The sequence below is a fragment of the Halichoerus grypus genome, chromosome 3 (assembly GCF_964656455.1).
Source record: "Halichoerus grypus chromosome 3, mHalGry1.hap1.1, whole genome shotgun sequence".
NCBI classification, from domain to species: domain Eukaryota; kingdom Metazoa; phylum Chordata; class Mammalia; order Carnivora; family Phocidae; genus Halichoerus; species Halichoerus grypus.
Window position 1 is genome coordinate 17,322,519 of NC_135714.1, and position 21,071 is coordinate 17,343,589.

A 21,071-nucleotide genomic window follows, 5' to 3' on the forward strand; every position below is an offset into this window, starting at 1 on the left:
ACACTCTAGAGCTAGGGCATCCCACCAATCGTTTTTAAGAGAGCGTATTTGCAGTTCTATAGCTAGACAATGAGTTACAAATCATCAATTTCCTTTTTTATTTTCAGATTTAATATTCAACTCACATGATCTTGTTTGTAATTAATATAGCAGATCCATCAGTCATTTAGGAGACGTCTGGGAGACAGATGTGAAGAGTAGAAAGAACAAAGGCTGTGGAGATGGATGGACATGGACTGTGAAATCAGTCATATACATGCTCTGACACTTGCTGTGTGACCTGGAGCACGTTGCTGAACATTTCACAGCCTCAATCCCTGTATCTGTAGAATAGGGATGATTCTACCTACTCACAGGATCGTGGAGTGGATGTGGGGCTCTAACCCAGTTGCACAGGTACACTCGAAAACAGAGCCCTGACACCTACTGGGGCAAAATCATCCAACCAGTCTGCCCATGTAGGTTGCAAGTATAACGAACAGAGCAAGAACATGATCTTCATTTTTGGATTCTTTTTCACTCGCCCACTCAGCACCTGGAAGAATGCCTAGTCCAGAGTAGACATCCAATATATATTAGTTGAACCATATTAAAGTTTGCTTTTCCTTTTGAATCTTGAGAATAAACCTCTGGTTTGGATCAGTGATGAATTATATAGTCAGGTTGGCCTAGAAAGACCTAATTCTCTGAAACATGTTCGGGGGCTCTTGGACATTCACGGATGGCTTCACAATATTCAGACACAGACTGTGAAATGTAAAAATGGTCTTGCATATAAGCCATGGTGGATTATTAACATGCAGAATAGATTAAACTACACAAAACAGCCCAATTCATCACATCCAGCTATAAAAACTATCTTTAATAGAGTCCAAGTGACAGCTGGATGAATGCTTTCCAGAAACCTTAAGACTGATTTAAATCACAAAATACTCTGTAGTCAAAGAACAAGCCATTTCCACCCAATGGTAAAGGAACATATAAATTAGGAAAAGAAGGATTTGGGAAAAAAAAAAAATCAGTATTTCAGAAGCTAGATAGTGTTTTCTAGTTCCGGTCATTCATAAACCCAGAATTGATGAGAGTTTGAAGTGTATAACTCTTATAGAAATAGTAACTGTTTGGGATAATCTCCCCAATTAAGTTAAAAGTTATAAATCTATACTATTCTGCTCAAATCCTTATCCCCATCCTCTTCTGAGAAAATGACATTGGTTCACAGAACATGATCATGGTGAGCATGACATCTCCCCTAAAACCTAACCTGTTCTCTGCTGCCTCATAAAAGAGGCTCACAGCTTCTTCCCAATTCCATCCATACATCTGCCTGCTTATTCATTTAGTCAATAAATATTTGGGCACTGAGAATACAGATATAAACAACAAACCACCCCTGGACCAGGACAACTCTGTCTCTTAGGGAAAACCCACATAGCAGTAAAATATTGCACACAAAATACTCAGGACTTCAGAAGAGTGAACTGTATCACTGCAGCTAGACCTTCCAGACATAATATTAAGTGAAAAAAATCTTTTTTTTTTTTTAAGATTTTATTTATTTATTTGAGAGAGAGAGAATGAGAGAGAGCACATGAGAGGGGGGAGGGTCAGAGGGAGAAGCAGACTCCCCGCCGAGCAGGGAGCCCGATGTGGGACTCGATCCCGGGACTCCAGGATCATGACCTGAGCCGAAGGCAGTCGCTTAACCAACTGAGCCACCCAGGCACCCTAAGTGAAAAAAATCTTAAGAGACACCATTTGTATAAATTTTAAAACATACACATTGCTATGGTCTGAAGTCTGTATCCCCCAAAATTCACATATTGAAATCCTAACCCCCAAAGGTGACGGTACTAGAAAGTGGGGCCTTGGAGAGGTGGTGAGGTCATGGTATGAACGCTCTTATAGGAGAGACCCCAGAGAGCTCTCTAGCCCCTTCCACCAAGGGAGCATACAACAAGAGTCCATGACCCAGGTTAGGGGCCCTCACCTAACCATGCCCTCATTCTGACCTTGGACTTCCAGCCTCCGGGAGTGTGAGCAATAAATTCCTGTTGTTTACGGGTGACCCAGCCTGAATGGACTATGAGCATGCATAAAGCCTATCACATACCGGTCACACGTACCTACATGTACAGACCAAATGAATTGAAATGAATTGAAAGGATACACGCCAAATTCGTGGTGGTGGTTGTTCACGGCAGGGGAGAGGAGATAAGAAAGGGAACATGGAAGGTGGCAAAAGTGAGGACAACTGTATTGTTAACATTTTATTGCTTTTATGGAAAGAAGGCTGGAAGCAAATAGTTAGTAAAATGCTTAACTATCAACTTTGGGTAGGAAATCCTCAGGGGATTATTATTTATAGTCTTCCGTAGTTTCAGAAGTGGGTGAAATTTAAATAGACAATTGCATTGCAGTACGGTAAGTGTCTTATATGGAATAAACCAGGTACAATGGTGATATAACAGAGAAAGGCTTCTCTCTATTGTGTTTTCGGACCATAGGTCTGCACTGCCCTGTCAAGGTCTGTGCCTAAAACGTGCACAAATGTCTCCTGCTGGACAAAATGAATCTGCCGGTACTTATCCCCTCCAGCAGCTGCCCTACCCCCGCCCCCTTTTCCTTCACAACTCAACTTCTTACTAGAGCTGCTTACACCTGCTTCTCTTCATTCCCTCACTCACACCTCAACCCTTTGCCATCTGGCTTCAGCCCCGCTAAATTGCTCCCACCTCCTGATTGCCAAATCATTTCAGTTCCCATCTTACTTAACCATGCAAAGCACTTAAAATAATTGACCCACTACTGGAAGAGTCTCCTTCCCTTGGCATCCGCAGTACTACTCTTGGCGGTCATTCCTTCTGCCTTCCCATATGGGCCATCTCTGACCCCTTCGCTGGCATCTTCCCCCTGGAGCAGCCAACTTAGCATTACCGTGCCCACTAGGATTCCATTCTGAGCTCTGTTCTCTCCCCTGTTCTCATGGCTTTACCTGCAATGCCCTGGCTTCTAAATCTGTGTTCTAGCCTCTCCTGAGATCTAGATGCACGCCCCCAGTGGCCAGCTAGTTTTTCCCACCTTCTTCACCAGCACTTTACCTTCAGTAAGTCCCAAAGCAGCCATATCCTCAAGAATTCTCACTGGAGGGTATAGCTAGACACATGGACATTTTCTTAACCTCTACTTTTCCTGCCTTCATTGCAATGCTTAGTGACTTGTTGATTATAACTGCTCTATATCCCTTCAGCCTCACACCTCCTCTATACCTACCACACTGCTTTAATTCAGATCTCCCATTCCACATAGGCTGCACAGCTTTTCCAACTAGTCCCCTCGCCTTCTAAGGAATTACCTCCATTATTTCTTTCTAAAACACAAATAATAGCCATTCCCTTGCTCCACATCCTTCAATAGCTCCCCATTGCCTGCAGGTTTGAATTTAAACTCCTCAATCATAAATGCCAGCATCTCAAACAATCTACCACCATCTACCCTCCCAGCCTCGCTTGTGGCTACATCTCCCCACACTGTCGATATTCAGACCACGTGGATTTTCTCACCATTCCCTGAAGGTGGCTTGAATTTCCACATAAATCTGAGCCCTGGCACACGCTCTTCCTATGACCTCAGAATCCTTTTCTCTGTCACTGGATTAAACTCCAGCACACTTCAAGACCTCACTGAGATGCCATTTTCCTTAAGGGTTCCTTAATTTCTCTAGGCAGGTACTTATTCCTGTGCCTTCGCTCCCACTGAACTTTGTGCGTGGCTCTCCTTTAGCATTGAAGTCACACTGGTCTGAGAATGATATACCCCTCTCTCCCAATGGACAGCAAGGAGGAGGTAGATCTTTGTGATGGTTTCTTCATTCAACACATATTTGAGAGCCTTATGATTGGAAGGCTCTGCTCAAGGCATGGGGAATACACAGTGAACAAAACAGACAACATCTATATTCCTGGGATCTAAATTCCAGAGCACTCAACCGCGAGCCATCAATTTAAGGCGAGATTCAGAGATGTTTTTTTAAATCATCAGTAAGGCCATCATGAATTCAGAACGTTACCACCTATTACCACTGTGGCTTTTGTGCATCATCTTAGCTCATCCCCTCAAATAGATCTCATCGTTCACTTCGTTGCAAGCACCGCAAGCACCAGGCAGACAAAAATGCACATACTACAGGTTCTTTAAATACTTAAGGCTCGGTCTTTTTCGATAAAACTATCCCTTCTCATGAAGGCCTGTAGGGACCTCTGCACAAGAGGGCAAGCAATCACACGTGACAGTCAGGTAGACAATGTCAACCCTAGTTCCCTGCGAACCAGCAGGCGTCAGACCCACACCGCATGGATTCATGAAACAGAACAACAGATGAGCTCTCTGTGGTTGAGGAAGAAAATGCCCATATGTTAGGGCTGGTAACCTGTATTGCATATCTTTCTAAATTTAACAGGTGCTAGCGCATGTGGGTCTCATGTAAGTATTTGAGTATTTGTACACAGAGATGGAGGCTTCTCTGGAACTGGTATACCTTTATGATGAATGAAACAGAAACTCAGAATGCAGAACAAGGGTGCCAGACACCCATCAAGACAGAGACTGAACATTGTAAAAAAGTTCTCAATGGGGATGGGGACAGAGGCCACTCGCCTAGAGCATTGAGGAAAGATGCATAGCTAATAACAGCATGGCAAGGTAGCAGCACTTAACACTTGATATTTCTATAACTGAACACACAAATATATGGAAGTTAACTTTTTTTAAAGATTTTATTTATTTGTCAGAGAGAACAAGAGAGAGAGAGAATGAGAGAGAGAGACAAGCAGGGGGAGCAGCAGAGGCAGTGGGAGAAGTAGGCTCCTCACTGAGCAGGGAGCCCGATGCAGGATTCGATCCCAGGACCCTGGGATCATGACCTGAGCCGAAGGCAGATGCTAAACCGCCTGAGCCACCCAGGGGCCCTGGAAGTTAGCTATTGATAAAACTATCGCTGATAGTTCCTCACCACTCTTTGCTTAACTGCTTTGTCCTAGGCTCTAAAATCTAGTATATTAGACTTTTCTCTTTATACTAGTCAAGGATAAACAGAAGTGCCCTGCACAAGAGGTCACTGGGATCAAACCTTTTGAGTTTCATATTACTTTCTAGCATGTTTATTATCTAAGAAAGGAGTTAAGCTTTACTAATAATTAGTACACATGCTTCTAAACTACAGGTGTATAGCTTATGATTAAATCTATAAAAATGAAGGTACATGCTCAACATTTTTTTTTACAGATGGGGGCACAAGGCAAAAACACTTTGGAGACTGCCAAGTTCTAGATGCCAAAAGGTTAGCAAGGAGATCTAAGTAACAGACCAAAGTCAGGTTTTGGAGGTTAGGCAATGCAGAGAAGAAAGGTAAATGGGAAAAAAAAAAAAAAAAAGTAGATTAGAGGAGAAAATAATTCCAGATTCCACAGAAGTTGGCAGTACAAAGCCATGATGAATGGTTTGCTGGTCATTGGGATAACAGCCCTATGCTTTTTGCTGAGTGGAAGAACCAAGATGTGATGTGGCTATTTGGTTAACTTGTTCCCCTGCTTAAAACTTCCAATTACTTTGCATTGCCATAGGACTAAGTTCAAATCCTTAATAAAAGCCTTAACCTCTCAACCATCTGGCCCTGTCTCCCTCTTCAGCATTATCTTCTGTCCTTTTTTTAATTTTCAGATTTTCTTCAGGTCTTGAAGTCTGTTCTCGACTCCTGCTTCTGTCTCTGAGTGTCAGGCAGATGTCAGCTTAATTTCTACTCTTTTAAGGAACTATTTTCTGACTCCTAAGACATATTCCATTTCCTTCCCATATGCTCCTGTAGCATCCTTTACTCATTGTTCTAATATTCTCAGCATGCTGCTAATGCATTGTTGAAGGTCTTCCTTCCTTGCTAGCCATCTGTGAGGACAGAGAAGGTATTTGTATCCCCCAAGCACCCAGAACAATGTTTGATTTCTAAGACATGCTAAATAACTGTGTTGATTGGAGTGAAGTTGAGTGAAATATGCCCTGAGATCCAGAGAGAAAGAATTTCTCTGAATTCCGCAAGTGCTTGCTTATTGCATTCCATGATGGCAGAGGTAGGAAGCTTACCTAATAGTTATAAAAATATTTGACCGTTTTATTTATAAATTTAAAGGCATTCCGTTATCCATTGGTCAACAAATATACAAGTGTCCCTATGGGTCCTGAAACTGTGCACAGTCTCCTTACTCTGGGTTGGCAGACACCAAGCAATTAATTAAAACTGCATTCATGAAGGAACAGTATGAAAAGGATTCATGACTTATTCTGGCAGGAAGGAGGATGGCTGGAGCTCACCGCTTGCAGTACTGCGATATATTCTCAGTTGGTTAGTCTCAGCAAGATCGCCTGTGCCCTGCAGGGTGGGTTGGAAATGTGGATGCAGGATCAAGCAATGGAGGAAGGGTGGGGGGAGGGGGGAAGGCAGCTACACAAGTAGAACGTTCTGAATCAAAATCATGTCTTTGGAGGCAATCATAAACGTGCTCCAACAAAGGCTCCCCTATGCACTGCACTTTCAAAGCCCCATCTTCCCCAGACCTTCACCTGGAGCTGGCTGGCCCACCTGAGTCACTTCCACCCAGCCCTTCCCTCAGGCTCAGGGAGGCCCTGCAGGTTACTTTCATTGACATTCAAACTCCTCAAGCACCAATGGTTCTTTTTCCCCAACCCACAAGGTGGGTTATCAAGGCTCCCTCTTCCATCTACCACCACTTGGACTGGGCACTGGCTTTGGATCTTTACCTTGGATGTAATCTAGAAATCCACAGGGAGATTTTTCAGGTCATCTGCCCTTTACCCTATTTACCACCCAACTGGATACGAGGCACACTCTCTGCTGAGCTGAGCCCAGCCCTCCCAGAACCACATCAGGTCAGCCCAGAGCGCCCTGCTCAGGCAAGAGAGAGAAAACAGTACAGGCTGTGTATTAATTAATACCGCCATGGTTAATATCTCCACTATCCTAATCACTAGCTGTAGGACTTTGGACAAGTTGCTTAACCTCTCTGAGCCTGAATTTACTTATCAACAAAAAGGGTATTTAAAACTATCCAGTATCTCTCTTACCAAGATATCCCTCCAGTATCCCCAAATAAGTGGAACTTTTGACCCTACACACATACACAGACACACAATTTCCTTCTTCTGTCTTCTGGATAATAACTTCCCAGCAGCATAAGCAAAGGCCTTTCCTCAGTTGCCAAAGTTTGAGTGTTGAGCCTGATTAAGAGCTGCTTTTCCTTGGTCTCCCACCTAACTTCATGCCCACGGTCAATCAGTTACAAAAACCATCCATAATGCCGCAGGAATCTGCCAAATTCATTTTCTCCACCACCACCATGCCCCCCTACAAAATTGGCCAACCCTGCTACAGTCTGGACAAATGCAATGTCTCCTCAACTGACCTTTCCACCTGAACACTCCCCCTTCCTTAATCTTTCCTGTAGAGCAAGATAAGACAAATCCTCCAAAGGTGTCACTTTTATTACGCCACCATCTTCCTGTGAAATCTTGAATTCTTGCTCACTGAATCAAATCCACATTTCTGAGACTCTCCCCAATCTCGTTTCTCAGCCTCGACACTTCTCGGGACAACCATCTCCTCCAGGCAAACTGTGGGCCCCACAGATCCCTTCCTGCCACCTACTAAATGGTCCCTTACAACCTCTCTAAGCCCCACTGGTCACTCAGTGCCCAGGTCACAGCCCAGCCCCTCCATAGTGTCCTCTCCAGCACGTCACGCCAGCGTGGCCTCCCTCCCTCCTGCATCAGAGAGCAAGATTATGCCTACCAGAGAGTAAGTGCCCCTTCTTCAGAACTCCCTCCCTCCAGAACCACCCATGTGCTCCCAATCTCACCACTCTCCTGACTTCCCATCCTTAGGATTAAAAGAACTTTTTCTCAAGTCAAAATAATCATGTAAATGACCTCAACCCACAGGCTCTAACTATTTGTCAGGCACTGCACTGAGCCCTTTACAGACATTAGTTCAGTTACTTCTCAGTACAATCTGTCAAAATGAGTCCTCTTCATTGATTTGCCATTCAACACACATTTCACTGAATTCTAACAGGGAAAATACTAAAAAATAAATATACACAAAATATAGGTACATATATATAAGTATCATAGTATATATAAATGATATTCTAGTACATAATTTTTTCTTTGAAGGATTATATAAAACCTATGAAAGTAAAATAAGGCAAGGGAATAGGGAGACACACGTGAGTTGTTAGAGCAGATGAAGTCATCAGAGAAGTATTATTTTAATGGTGATCTGAACAAGTGAGGAAGCAAGCCAGTGGGATATATGGGGCAAGAATATTCTAGGTACACGTAAAGAAACTAAGTTACAGAGAGGCCATGTGACTTCCTAAGGTTACACAGGATAAGACATAGTGCCTGAACCCTAGTTCTGATCCAGAGTCTTGTTCTGAGACCCCATTCTTCATGCCCCATTAATGCTCTGCAGCAGTTCACTCCATTCACTCGCTGTGGCTTTTTGAAATTCTTGTATTCCACATGAGTCGGCAAGCACGTGTCATGTCATGACCTCCATGACATCTTCCTCTCCAATTTCTTCTCCAACTATGACATGTTTCCTTGGTTTTATATCCATCGCTCACCTTTCTTCTTCATGGTACTAATCCTAGACTCTGCCCCTTATTCAGTGTCATGTGTTTAATTACCTTTGCTCTCTGCAGCTGGCTCCTGCATTTGAGTCCCCAGCTTAGTTTGCTGGCCAGCTTCTCGGGGGTAGGGCCATGCCTCATTCATCTCTCTATTCCTGATACCAGTCACAACACTAGATGCTCAATAAATGTGTGCTTCCCTGAAATCAATTAAACTTGAACTCCACGATCCAACTGCCTTTGGGACAGTTGACCTGGATTCTTTCCCAGTCGAAATCAATATTTCTAAAAATGAGCGTGTTATCATCCCTCCAAAACCTGAAAACCTGTTTTCCTCCTGTGTTCCTTGCTTCTCATCATGGCACCACGAGGTCCCCATCACCAATCTCCCCATCTTTCTCCTTCCCATTCCTCCCACCCTTCCCATTCCTACTGCCTTTACCCTTGTGCAAACGTTGTCTCTTGCCTAGACTAATGCAACCACCTCCTAATGACATCCTTATCGACGACGCATCCTACACAGCTATGTAAAATTAATGTTCCTCATTCTGTCACTCCTCACTAAATTCAACTGGCTCCCCACTGCCTGCAGAACCCAATCTCACTCTCATGTTCCAGGCCCAGATAGCCCAGTAACTACGCCGTCTCCATTTTGAAGGAGGAAGGTCTCCTTAAAGAAGGCCTTAAATTTCAGAGTCCCAAAATGGATCTCACTTCCTTTCAACTAAACTTCCCCTATATTTCCCATCTTAGTAAATATATGCTGCCTATCAGTGACCCAACCCAGAAATCCAGATTTCCCAGGCTCCTCCTTCTCCCCCAACCCCAATTACCACCTGGCATCAATCCCTGCTGGTCTTGTCTTCTATTTCACATGCACCCTCTACTCTCCGCCATATCACTGATCTGGTGATCTGCCAATCACTGCAGTTATCTTCCCAACAGGCAAATGTGATCACACTGTGCTCTTGACTGGAATTTATCAGTGGTCCCCACTGCCTTCTTGTCCTGACGCTGGGTCCTTCTCCAGGCCCCATTTCACTGCTCCCTTCTACTCCCCGGCTTCACTGCAACACACAGAACTTCTCACTGTTCCTTGACTGTACCATATGTTCTCTTAGGACCAGCCATAGACTCACAGCTCTCCCCACCTCAAACATCCATCATCCCACCTGCAGCCTGGCCCGGGAGAACTCCTTCACATCCTCCAGTCCCATCCGGTCTAGGGAGCATCTTTTGACCCTATTTAGCCTGCATGAGTGATTCATGTCTATGTTGCCAAAGCACTCCATGCTGGACACTGTCATAGGACTTCCTATGTGCTAATCACCATCTTCCATGTCAAGCTCTTTAACTAGACTCAGGGCTCCCCATGGGATAGTTTCATCTCTGTATTTTAGTACTTTGAACAACACTTGACAAATAATAGATGTTAACATGTTTCTAGAACTTAGAACAATGCTTGACAAATAATAGATGTCTAGTATATGTTTTACAGAAGAATAAGTTGGCTCACATTTGAAGAATCCCCTACTGACATGGGGAGTAGTAATATTATCTAGTCTATAGGTTAATGCTGTTTTTCTGTGTAATGTTTGTTTTGTATTTTATGTGACTCTGTGAAACCAGTTTCACTTAATAACAAATCATGTGGTTATGTAAGGTCCACTCTGTGCTCCTTCAGCTTATTATTTCATAGTAGACCAGGACTTGCCAATATCCTCCCTCAAGGACATACACTCGGGTCCTGTGAAGGTATTTAGCAAGTGTGTTTGAAAATAAAGTAAGCTAACATGCTCTACCTAATCAATACACAATCCAGATCAAGTAGAATTCTGGGATGGAGAAGGAAGACCGGATTTAAAAGCTTAATTCCTAGACCTTAAACAGCTAATACTACCTTCTTCTATTCGGAAATACTTACCAGCAGTGTCCCTCCTACAATAGGTAACTGATAAACATGTTTTAAGTGGATGACTGTTGAACAACATCCTCAAAACTATTTATAAAACCATCAAAACAAATTGCATTAAGTCCAAAGTTATAACTGTCACTGCTTGAGATCTGAAGTTCTATTCTAATGATATTTATGAAAATCTCATGCTCAGGGATCCAAAGATAAATGTAACTGTTTTAAATTGCCATCTTTCTAACAAATTATGTCTATGGTTCAATCTTCCCAGTTCAGTGTTTGTAGATTTTGCACTGTCAGTATGTATCCTGTGAACTGAACAATTTTGAAAGTTATTTTAATGACTAATTTTCATTTGAAATCTACATCCCCCACTCTGACTAGGAAGGCTTATAGGGTTCAGCTGCAAATCCGGTACTTAAATCACATCAGAAGTGCTGGTGTTTATTCCTAGCCTTGCAGTTTAGATGTTTTGCCTTTTTAAAAACTACCTTACAATGCCTCCAACAAAAATGGAGTTTATTCTACAAACACACAGCAGGATAAGTCCCTCACTCCCTTCCCTGCGTACGGCTGTATTCTATGGTCTTCGGCTTTCTTTTTCCATGTTTCTCAATGCCTGGTTCTGAATGCTCATTATTTTATACTTGTCCCCCCAAGGTTTCCCTCCCCACCACCTTCAAATTAATATAATGCACCTGTCTTTCAGAGCCTGCACCAACCCTCTGATCACAGCTTCAGCAGGAAACATGGATGAAACCGGACCTTGAAAGGAGAGGGAATTGAGAACAGATTGTGATAATACTGTGCATCTCAGTAGGAAGAGACTTGGCTTCCAATGAAAGGGAGTTTGGGGAAATAGCACGGAAAGCGTGATTTAAGAATTCTTGGGGAAAATGCGAGAGAAAGGTTTGGCAGAATCAGATTTTCACAAATGCTCACAATATTAACTCAGGTATAATATTCTTATGGTCAATGGTTGACTGGACAAAATTAAATTTAAAAATTAGAGTGATAGTCTACTTAATTTTTAAAATTCTACACTAATTTAAAATGCCTCCGCCTTGACCAGACCATTATTTAAACCGGCAGTAAAAGAGCAGGGAATGTTCAATTACTTTATGATTATCTTTAAACAGAAGTTATTACTCATTCTGTACTCTCCAAGCTTCAAAATCATATTTGTTTTATGATTTAAAAAAGTGCACTTTTTCAGACTCCCAGCATAATAGCTCTTAAAAATCTTTAAAAGGGCTTAGATAACATCAGGTCTTTAAGTGGCCAACAGATAAACCCATATTACAGATGGAAAGATAGAAGACAGGAAGAAACTGGGCAAGAGAACAAATATAGGATCGTGAGCACAGTTCTTTTAATAGCTCTATTCTGTGAGACCCCAGAGAAAGAAAGGTCAAGTTCAATAGCACCGTTTGCTTTCACTGCATTCACTTGGAAGGGCATGTCATCTATGCCAAATAGACATAATCTCATTTTTCAGCATCCATCTCATTTCATCCTTGCCTCTGTTACGGCGATGAATATTTTAAAATACACATGTTTAGTAACCTTTCTCCCCTACTCAGCCACACACGTGGTACATACTCAGTAAATCTCTCTTGAATAAACAGTAACCTTCCTGAAGGCCAACTCCACATATCACTGATCCCAGCACCAAGGAGTTTCTTTGCAAATATTTGCTGAATTAAACTCATGTCATCATTACAGAATCCATTCCTATAATCTAGGAGTGGCTATGATTACCATCATTTTATGAATAGAGAAAGAGGAACAGTGACCTTCTACTCACTGGCTATTTCACATGTTCTTACCTTTCTAAGCTAAATTAAAATTTCTCTCAATTAAACCCCTCTCCAAATTAAACTTGCCCTCAGGACTGGATTTGCAGGGTCGTTTCTGAAATGCCTGTTCATTCTGTATTATTGTTTCATTTTTGTTTCAAATCCCCTGCAGAAACAAGAAGAAGATTGGAGAATCCCCTCCCGCAGGATCGAGATGGGCTAGAGTACAAGAGTTTATTTCCACCTTTACGTTTGACCATCATAGAAGATACTTCAATTCCTGCAACATTTCTCTGGAGCACATACCATATACAAAGCATGGATACACGGTTTGGGCAAGACCATTTCTTTTTTTTTTTAAGATTTTATTTATTTATTTGACAGAGAGAGACACAGTGAGAGGGGGAACACAAGCAGGGGGAGTGGGAGAGGGAGAAGCAGGCTTCCCGCAAAGCAGGGAGCCCGATGCGGGGCTCGATCCCAGGACCCCGGGACCATGACCCGAGCCGAAGGCAGATGCTTAAAGACTGAGCCACCCAGGCGCCCCAAGACCATTTTTTTTTTTGTAAGTAGTTTCTCATGCTAGTCTAATGGAAATTCATTAAATTACAAAAAGGTACAACCCAAAATAAAGCTGCTAGCAGAACAGCCATCCTGAGATGTAGATCTGTTTAATAGTTACATGTGCTCTTTTCACCCAATTTTATTATGAAACTCACGAAGGCATTTGGGAGTCATGTGTCCTCTTATTAAAAATTAATAATCATCATACTGGGGGACAGCCCTGGGGACACCTCAGCATCGGTAACACAAGGCGCAGACCATATTACAGCGAAGAAGTGAGAGAGTGCGTCATCATATAGACTGGGGTGGTTACTGTACCCAAGCCGATTCTGATTGCCGTTTGGGTTGCAGATACTACTGTCACTTCGTAAATAAGCTGCTTCACTCAAAAGAGTCTTCAAAATATTAAGGAGTGTTGACGTCTAGAGATGAAAGTCTGTTTCTCCTCCAAAACCTTTTTAAAGACCGATAAAAAAAAATGCCAGTTCTAATTCCCTAAAGACTTTTTATTCACTGCTCCTGAGCAGATTCTGCCTAAGTTACATGAAGGGACCTTTCCCTAAGCCAATCCAAACTCCAGCTAACCGAAAAGTTACAGACTGCTGTCATAAAATGGGTGGATTGCTTGTTTTTACCTAAATAAGTAATCAGGGTGGAATACGTAGGGGAGAAAGTTTCTAAAAGGTCAGTTATATATCCAAAGGGTATTTAAATATATCCGAAAGGGCATTTCCAATGGGAGAGCCATTCAACCACACCAGCTGTGTTTGTTCAGAAGGAAGAAAATCAGCCCATAATACGGGCATCGAGGCCAAGTGCTCAATAGGGCAAATTCTATATTTGCATCTCTGTTCGAATTATTCCTTAGGTTGTCCGAGTGTGTGGAGAACTTTTGTGTTTCAACACTGCGAGCCTCTCCTTTTTCGGAGTTCCTAATCCATGTGCACATGTACACATCTAGAGCGGCCTATGACACACTCACTGAGCAGTGAGAGGGATACAGCCACAGAGGCGAGAGGAAAAGAGCTGAACCCCATCTTCTTCTTAGCACAAGCTGTCACAAGATCCAGCCCCCTCCCACCTCCCTCCCAATGCAGCCTGATGCTCTCTGTGAATTCTGATATGAAAGAAATGGATATGTACACAATGAGTGATGTTTCCGGTTTCTTTTTTCCATTCCTTTCCACAGTCACTGCTATAATTATAGAAAAGATTTACCATCTGATAAGGATAATGACAAAGAGGCTAATAATGATGGTAGATGGTGGTATAGCCATTCAGGCTCTGGGCCACTCTCTGTAACATGAAATTCAGACTATAGACAATCACAATCCTGATTCAGAGGGAATACTTAACTAATCTTTCCACTCTTATCTGTAGGGGAATCAAAAGAGGTCATAGTCACTCACTGGGGGCCCCTCAGACTACAGATCCCAGAGGTGTTGGGTCTGGAAGGTATTAAGGATGAAGGAGAGTCGTAGCAACAGCATCCAAAGACAACCCTGACTACTGCTCTAAATACATAGAAAACACCGGGTACTTATTAAACCCTTCTTCGGAAACAATATAAACTCTTGTGGCAATGCATTACGGATGCAAGAGCACGTACAGCGGAGACGCACTATTTTGATGTTGTATCACTATCCATATAGACCTGGCCCACTGAATGGAAAACACAGGGACCCAAAAAGGAACGTCACTTCCAGTAGATGGCTTAACAAGCAGTCGAATGTGAATTATAATTTGGGGTCTTTAATGGATCTACCACTGGGCAACACAGTTTAAATTCAATGAACTATGCCTTCAGCAGGTTTTCTTTTGTGAATCATTGTGCCAGTACTTACTAGGGGTATGAAAATGGGTAATTCGTGTATGATCCTCACCATCAAGGAGTTACCATTTAATAGCTGCAAACAAGACAAACATGCATAGCTTATTCTGTCTTGTCATTCAGAGATAGGCAAAATAAAAGAAAAATGACCTAAGAAAATTCAAAGCAGAATTTTTTGGGGAAGAGGCAGGGAGAAATCAGTGAGACTGCACAAGAAAGACACTGCATTTGCAATGAGTCTTGAAGGAGGCATTCCATGTGAAACCATTAACAATGTTCAGTGGACAATGTGGGGGCAGAAAGTTCATTCTAAGCAGTAGGTACACCTTGAGATGTGTCCGATTTAGCAGGTCAAAGTGCAGACCTATAAGTCATGGAAGATAATGTTGGGATGGAAGACTGTCAACACACTGTGGGAGGCCTGACTATCAAGCTAAGGAAACAGCATTTTTAGTTCTATAAGTAATGGGAAGGCATTAAAAGATTTTGCACAGGTGAACGATCGGACTCAAATCAGTTTTTAGTGAATTTGATTGGTTTTGAGTGGGGAGGCACTTAGCACAGACAGGAGGCAACCATCGTGGTATGGGAAATGACAAGAACATGACCTTGGGTGTACGATGAGAACATGAAGCCAGGATAGAATCAATAAGGCTTGGGGACTGATTCCACAGGGAAGGAGAGGCAATGATTAAAGTGGGAAGTACCACAGATGAGTAAACACTTCTGTGGGATTTTTTTTAACTGTAGTTCTCAAAAAACAATGCTACCATTAGCAAAATTTGGAAAATAAATAGTTCTTTGAAGAGAGGACAGGTCTTTTCTAACATACTGACTTCAAAGTGCTAGTAAAAATTGCTGAGATGTCTGCTCAGCAGCACGTGGACATGGACTGGAAAGGGATCAGGCCAGAGCTACAGAGTAAGGAGACTTCTGGATCAAAGATGCACCAAGACCACAGTCTGATTCAAGAGAGAATGTAGACGGAGAAGACAATTAAGACAGAAGTGTGTGAAAAGTTGTACAAAAAGGACAAAGAAAGAAATAAGGATCAGAAAAAAGAGATCTGAGAGAATGAGAAGTAAAATAACGCAGTCACAGAATCCGAGGGAGACTTCATTCAACAAATCATCTGTTGTTGAGCAGATGTACCACGTGAGGGTTTGTGTGAGATGCTGGGGATACACGGTGGGCAGAACACAATGGCTCTGCTCCCATGAGTTCATAATTTTCTAGGGAGTGTTAATAAACAACACGAAGCATCACAGTGAGCTTGGGATGATGTAAATTAAGAAAAGACCATTAGGACCTTTAACCAAATGAACAGTCTTAAAAAATAAAAGAGGTGATTCAATGCCCAAGGATGAATAAATTTATAATGACAGGTGTACTTATAGAAACTTAAACCACTTTTAAGAATGGCAAGGGCCCATGAAAGAAAATATACACTCATCCTCCCATCCTTCTTCCCTCCCCACCCCCGTTCTGTCTCTCTCACATACACACACTTTAATCTGCTTAAGAAGGGAGGCTATTAAGTAAACAAGCACACTCTGCTATGAAATCTTGAAAAGCAATATTATCCACATGTTCTAGAAAACCCATGAGGACAAGGAAAACAAAAGGACAAAAAAAAAAAAAATAAGGACCATATACTTTATCTTCAAAAGATTCAACCACTATCTGGTCTACAATTCTGCAGAAATCTTGCACATACATTTTATATTACATGGCTTATTAATTTCCAAACCATCCACAGCTTTATTTTATGAAACTCTGCATAAGCACTGGCCAGAAAAAAAAAAAAAAAAGTGCAGCAAAAAGGAGGGGAGGGGTTGTTGAATTTTAACATTTGGTCATATCATTTTCTTAGTACCTTCTTACATTTAACAATATGAAGAAAACAGAATAATGCCCATGTGATAAAAAGCTTTTCCTGGGTTACTCAGAATACACAATCTTTTCACTATTACCCATATGGAATCACTAATTTGGGTTTGGTTTATCCTTAATAACACAAAACTTCAGCCGGAGCCATCATACGTCTATCAACAATACAAATTCGCAGAGATTTTTCACTCCAGTATTGCTGGTTTGCAAACTCCGGACCTTCCCCGGGTGAAATCTGAAACTGACCCCCATACAGAGAGGACAAGGAGACCAAAGAAAGGGGCAGACCACTCCAGACTGGTAAGTGGCAGATGCAATAAGCAAGGGAACTTATATAGGAGGCTTGTCCTGGGAGCTGGAGTCAAGTAGATTTCCACCCCCTCCCGCCAGAAACTTACAAGTTCATATAGAGGCCTTATGGGAGGGCTCAGTCACGTACACCATCCAGATAGCCTCAGCAACACCTTTCTCTCTCAAGGCTATGTCCTTGAAAACAGTTCCTGCTATGGTGGGCAGAACATACATTCCAAGGACAAGGGAGCAGGTGAGGAGCCTCCAATCGCCCTGGGCCGGCTGCTGGATCCGACAGCAGTCACGTCCTCTGGATGACCTCTTCTAACTGTGATTAAAACATCCATGCATTTCCCTCCCCACTTTCAGCTGTAGACTACATCACATAACATATGCCATCCTTAAGTTAGATGGCACAAATTGAGGACACTGATGAATAATCTTACAGGGTTTGTTTTTTTTTTTCATTTTTAACTCCGACCTTATTTCTGATTCTCTTTCAAATATACTGCTGAATTATCATCTCCCTCTGTCTCTCCACTGGTAGCAGGATTATGTTTGATTTCATAGCCAGGGAGCAAAATAATAGGAATAGACGATTTCGTGAAAAATATATTCTGGGCAGGCTTTTGATTTAATGTGGAAGCTCTGACAGGGAGGCTAAAAGTGAGCACCACAATTTGTAAGAAACCTTTTCTATTTGTACTTATTTACAAGGTGTCCGTTTTCTGTACTCTAGCATTAACACTGTTTCAACTACAGTGACTTAGAAGTGATGTTCATCAGTTAGCATACTAAATACATTACCCGCTGAAAGAGATCAGGGAAAACTTTTTTAGCTATATTATAAAGTTTCAGTAACCCAATTCAACCCTGCTCCCATCTTTCCTACATTTCCCTCCTATTTTTCCTTTCGTGTGGTTTTCTCCTTCGTCTCTCAGCAAACCACTTTTCATAGCATTCTGGCTCTAAAATCAGGTCATAAAATGTACACGCAAGTGCACACACACACATACTTTTCTCTAATTCCTGATTTCCCTCTCATCTTCATTCATTCTTCTCAGTCCAATCCTCCAGTTAAATTTTGTTTCAAAAAAAAAAAAATTCTGATTAAATCATTTTATAAACCTCCATCCAAGAGGCATATATATTCAAGGGAAAACCATCATGGTCATATTGGAAGTTATGTAAATGTCTCACTTGTTTGAAAGAAAACATGAAATCAGGAGCGATTGTTTTAAAAACAAGAACTGAAGGTAGAGTTCAAACCTTTAAAAATGACAATCCTTCCTTATCCCAAGATTAATGAAGACCACCCTATATCTGAGCACAAATAACCAAAGTACTTAAGCATATATTTGGTGGAAATAATATAGACTATGTATTCAGGGGATCATTCTCAAATAATATTAACCTTGAAATAGTAACAAGAACAAAAAGATGCTCTAAGCTCTTTTTTCTTTATTCTTCTCATATGACAATTAACTCTAAAAACATGCAAACACAATTCAAGAAACAGGTGTCAAATCAATTGAAACCAGAAAACTCTTCACTTTTGGTCTCACCTTAACCAAGATATAAATCGACACCTTTCTATTCTCCAAAGGAACAATGAACACATGCTGATTTTAAAAGTGGTACTAAAAGTGTTTTTTTAAATGTATCATATTCCCCAGATGTGATTTCATCTTTGTTTCCATTTTATCTAACAAATAGAGATTATGGCCACCTGTGGCACTGTGAATAGGCTGGACAGGCTGATTCAATCCCCATCTGGCCAATTAAAGACTAGGCCCAGCCAAAAAGCTGTTATCAGTGAGTAGTGGAACAATGAAAGCCACCCCTTCCCCCAGACTTTCTTACTGATCTATCTTCAAGTTCCCACCACTGTCTCGTGCATGAGTGCAGTTCCTAAAAGGACAGCTAACTCTCTACCCTATTCTTAGCCAAAGATACAGCAAAGACAGAGACCCTATAAACTTAACGATTTACTTAGCCCTGTACACTTAAAATGCCATTCTGGAAAAAATCCAATTTCTTAACGATTTTCAGTATTCCTCATAAAATATATCCTAGACATACTTGGTTCATAACGAGTGAACTATTGCCGTAAGTGAAACCAGAACTAAACATCAGTACAGGTCAAAATTGGGACTTTAGAGGTAATGGTCATATTCTTTTTTTTTCCAGCCTGTAAAAGGCCAAGACTTTTCTCTTTAAAATGTCACGGTCAAATAAGACTAGTGTCCTCCCAGTTACAATGACCTTAACTACTAGAGGGAAGACAAGAAAGGGAAAAATGTCCATATCTCAATGTCCAAATTAGTGTTAGACTCAAGTTGTCCAAAGTGACTCCATTTCCCTGGATATAAACAGGTAGAATATGGAAATACCTCTTTCCCAGCAACTCAAGTCCAAGTGTATCATCCTATAAATCCAAACTATGCTAGAGCCATATTTACGACCCCTCATCTTATATAACCAGGGAAATGTCCAGCTCTTGATTAGCCTCATATGTCCTGCAACCCCCTTCATTATGTTTATGGCTCCTCTAAAGATCTTACACATGGGAGCCACCTAAAAACAAACCTATTCAACCGAAGGTGCTGGGGGGGGAGGGGTGAGGAGGAGGTGGGGCGTGATGTCTCATCCCCTGTTTCACTATGGATCCCACTAAACTCATCAGAACATGTCCTTCCCTTGCTTTCGCAGAATACAGGATACTCTGAAAGCCAAACACCTTGTACAAGAGGGCCAGGTACCTTTCCAAGGTTGTACTGTATATAAATTATTTCCAAGTGTCACTGAAGACCATTTTCTCTGAACACACTAAACTGAAGCTGGCAATAAAACAAGACGCACGCTCCTGCTGAAGAATCTGACCCGAGAAACATTCCCGCCTGTATGTTACCAGGGAACCAAAATAGAGTTTTAATGAAGAAATGTTTGGGAGCATAATGAAAAAGTGGAGGGAGAGGTTCAATACTATTTCAGTTCTTTTATCCCCAGGTGTTAGGCGAAGGAAGTGTGTGGTCTGCAGTCATCTGGCAGATGCATAAACAACATGGGAAATTTTCAGAGAAGGCAAAAGTAGGCACAGGATCGGATCGCAGGGGACCCCGCCACCAGCGAGTTTCACACACACTTCAAACAGCTCTTCTTCCCGACCTGGACCTTGCGTGCACCCCCCCTCCTTGGCACCCCCATTCCTGCCGCTCCCACCTCCCCTTCCAGTCCCGCCTGGGTGGCCGTCTCTCATGCAGCAAAGGCAACAAGCGTCCCCAGCCGAGGAAAGGGTCCCCGTCTCAGCTCGCGAAGGAAGGAGGGGGAAGAGGGGCGCCCGCTCGCATGCTTAATGCATCCTACCGCCTGTGGAGCTCGCCTCCTCCAGCTGAGCCGAGATGCTTTCCACCCTCCTCACATTCATCTTCGGGGACGCAGGGTGCAGGAGCGAGACTCGAGAGTCGGCGGCCCAGAGGCGTGTGTTGACGGGTCTGGCACCGGAGCTCACTCGCCGCTCGGCCCGGGGCGTCCGCGGCGCTGGGAGCGCGAGGCGGCGGCGGCGGCGGCGGCGGCGGCGGCGGCGGCGGCGGCGGCGGCGGCGGCGGCGGCGGCGGCGGCGGCGGCGGGCAGGGCGCGCAGAGCGGGCTGCAGGTGCGGCGGAGGCCGGCGGGGGGCGCCGGGGGCGCTGCGCGGCACTGGGCGGCGGGGGCGCGCGGGCGGCCTGGAAGCGGGCGCCGTGCACTGCACGCCCGAGAGCGCCGCGCCCCCTCCTCTCGCGCGTTCTGGCGCCGCCCCTGCCACCTGCTGCCAAGTCACCACCGCCCGGGGGGCTGGCGCGGTGGCTCCTGCGACCGAGCGGCCAGACCTGAAAGCGACCAGAGGGGACGACGGGTTATGAGCGGCTCCTCGGGGACCCCTTCTTGCTGTGCGGCGCCCGGCCGGGAAAGCGCAGGTGGATTCCGCAGGGTCTCAACTCGGACAGCTAGACTGGAGATGGTGCACAAAGTTGGGCCGAGTGCGAAGGACACCAGCAGGGAAGCGCAAGGAGATGCCCTTCTCCGGAACCGGGCAGAGAGCCA

The 21,071-nt window shown here is 43.2% G+C and overlaps 1 protein-coding gene across 3 annotated transcripts in view; it reads right to left on the reverse strand.

The window, feature by feature from the left end:
* Positions 1-20,555, reverse strand: part of KCNIP4 (potassium voltage-gated channel interacting protein 4) — a 1,107,245-nt gene extending 1,086,690 nt beyond the window's left edge. For all 3 annotated transcript variants that reach the window (XM_078068446.1, XM_078068444.1, XM_078068445.1), the window contains exon 1: positions 20,356-20,555. In XM_078068446.1, the coding sequence (XP_077924572.1) occupies positions 20,356-20,416 (61 nt within the window). In that variant the 5' untranslated portion in view covers positions 20,417-20,555. The remainder of the gene's footprint in view (positions 1-20,355) is intronic.
* Between the last annotated feature and the right edge of the window lie 516 nt (positions 20,556-21,071).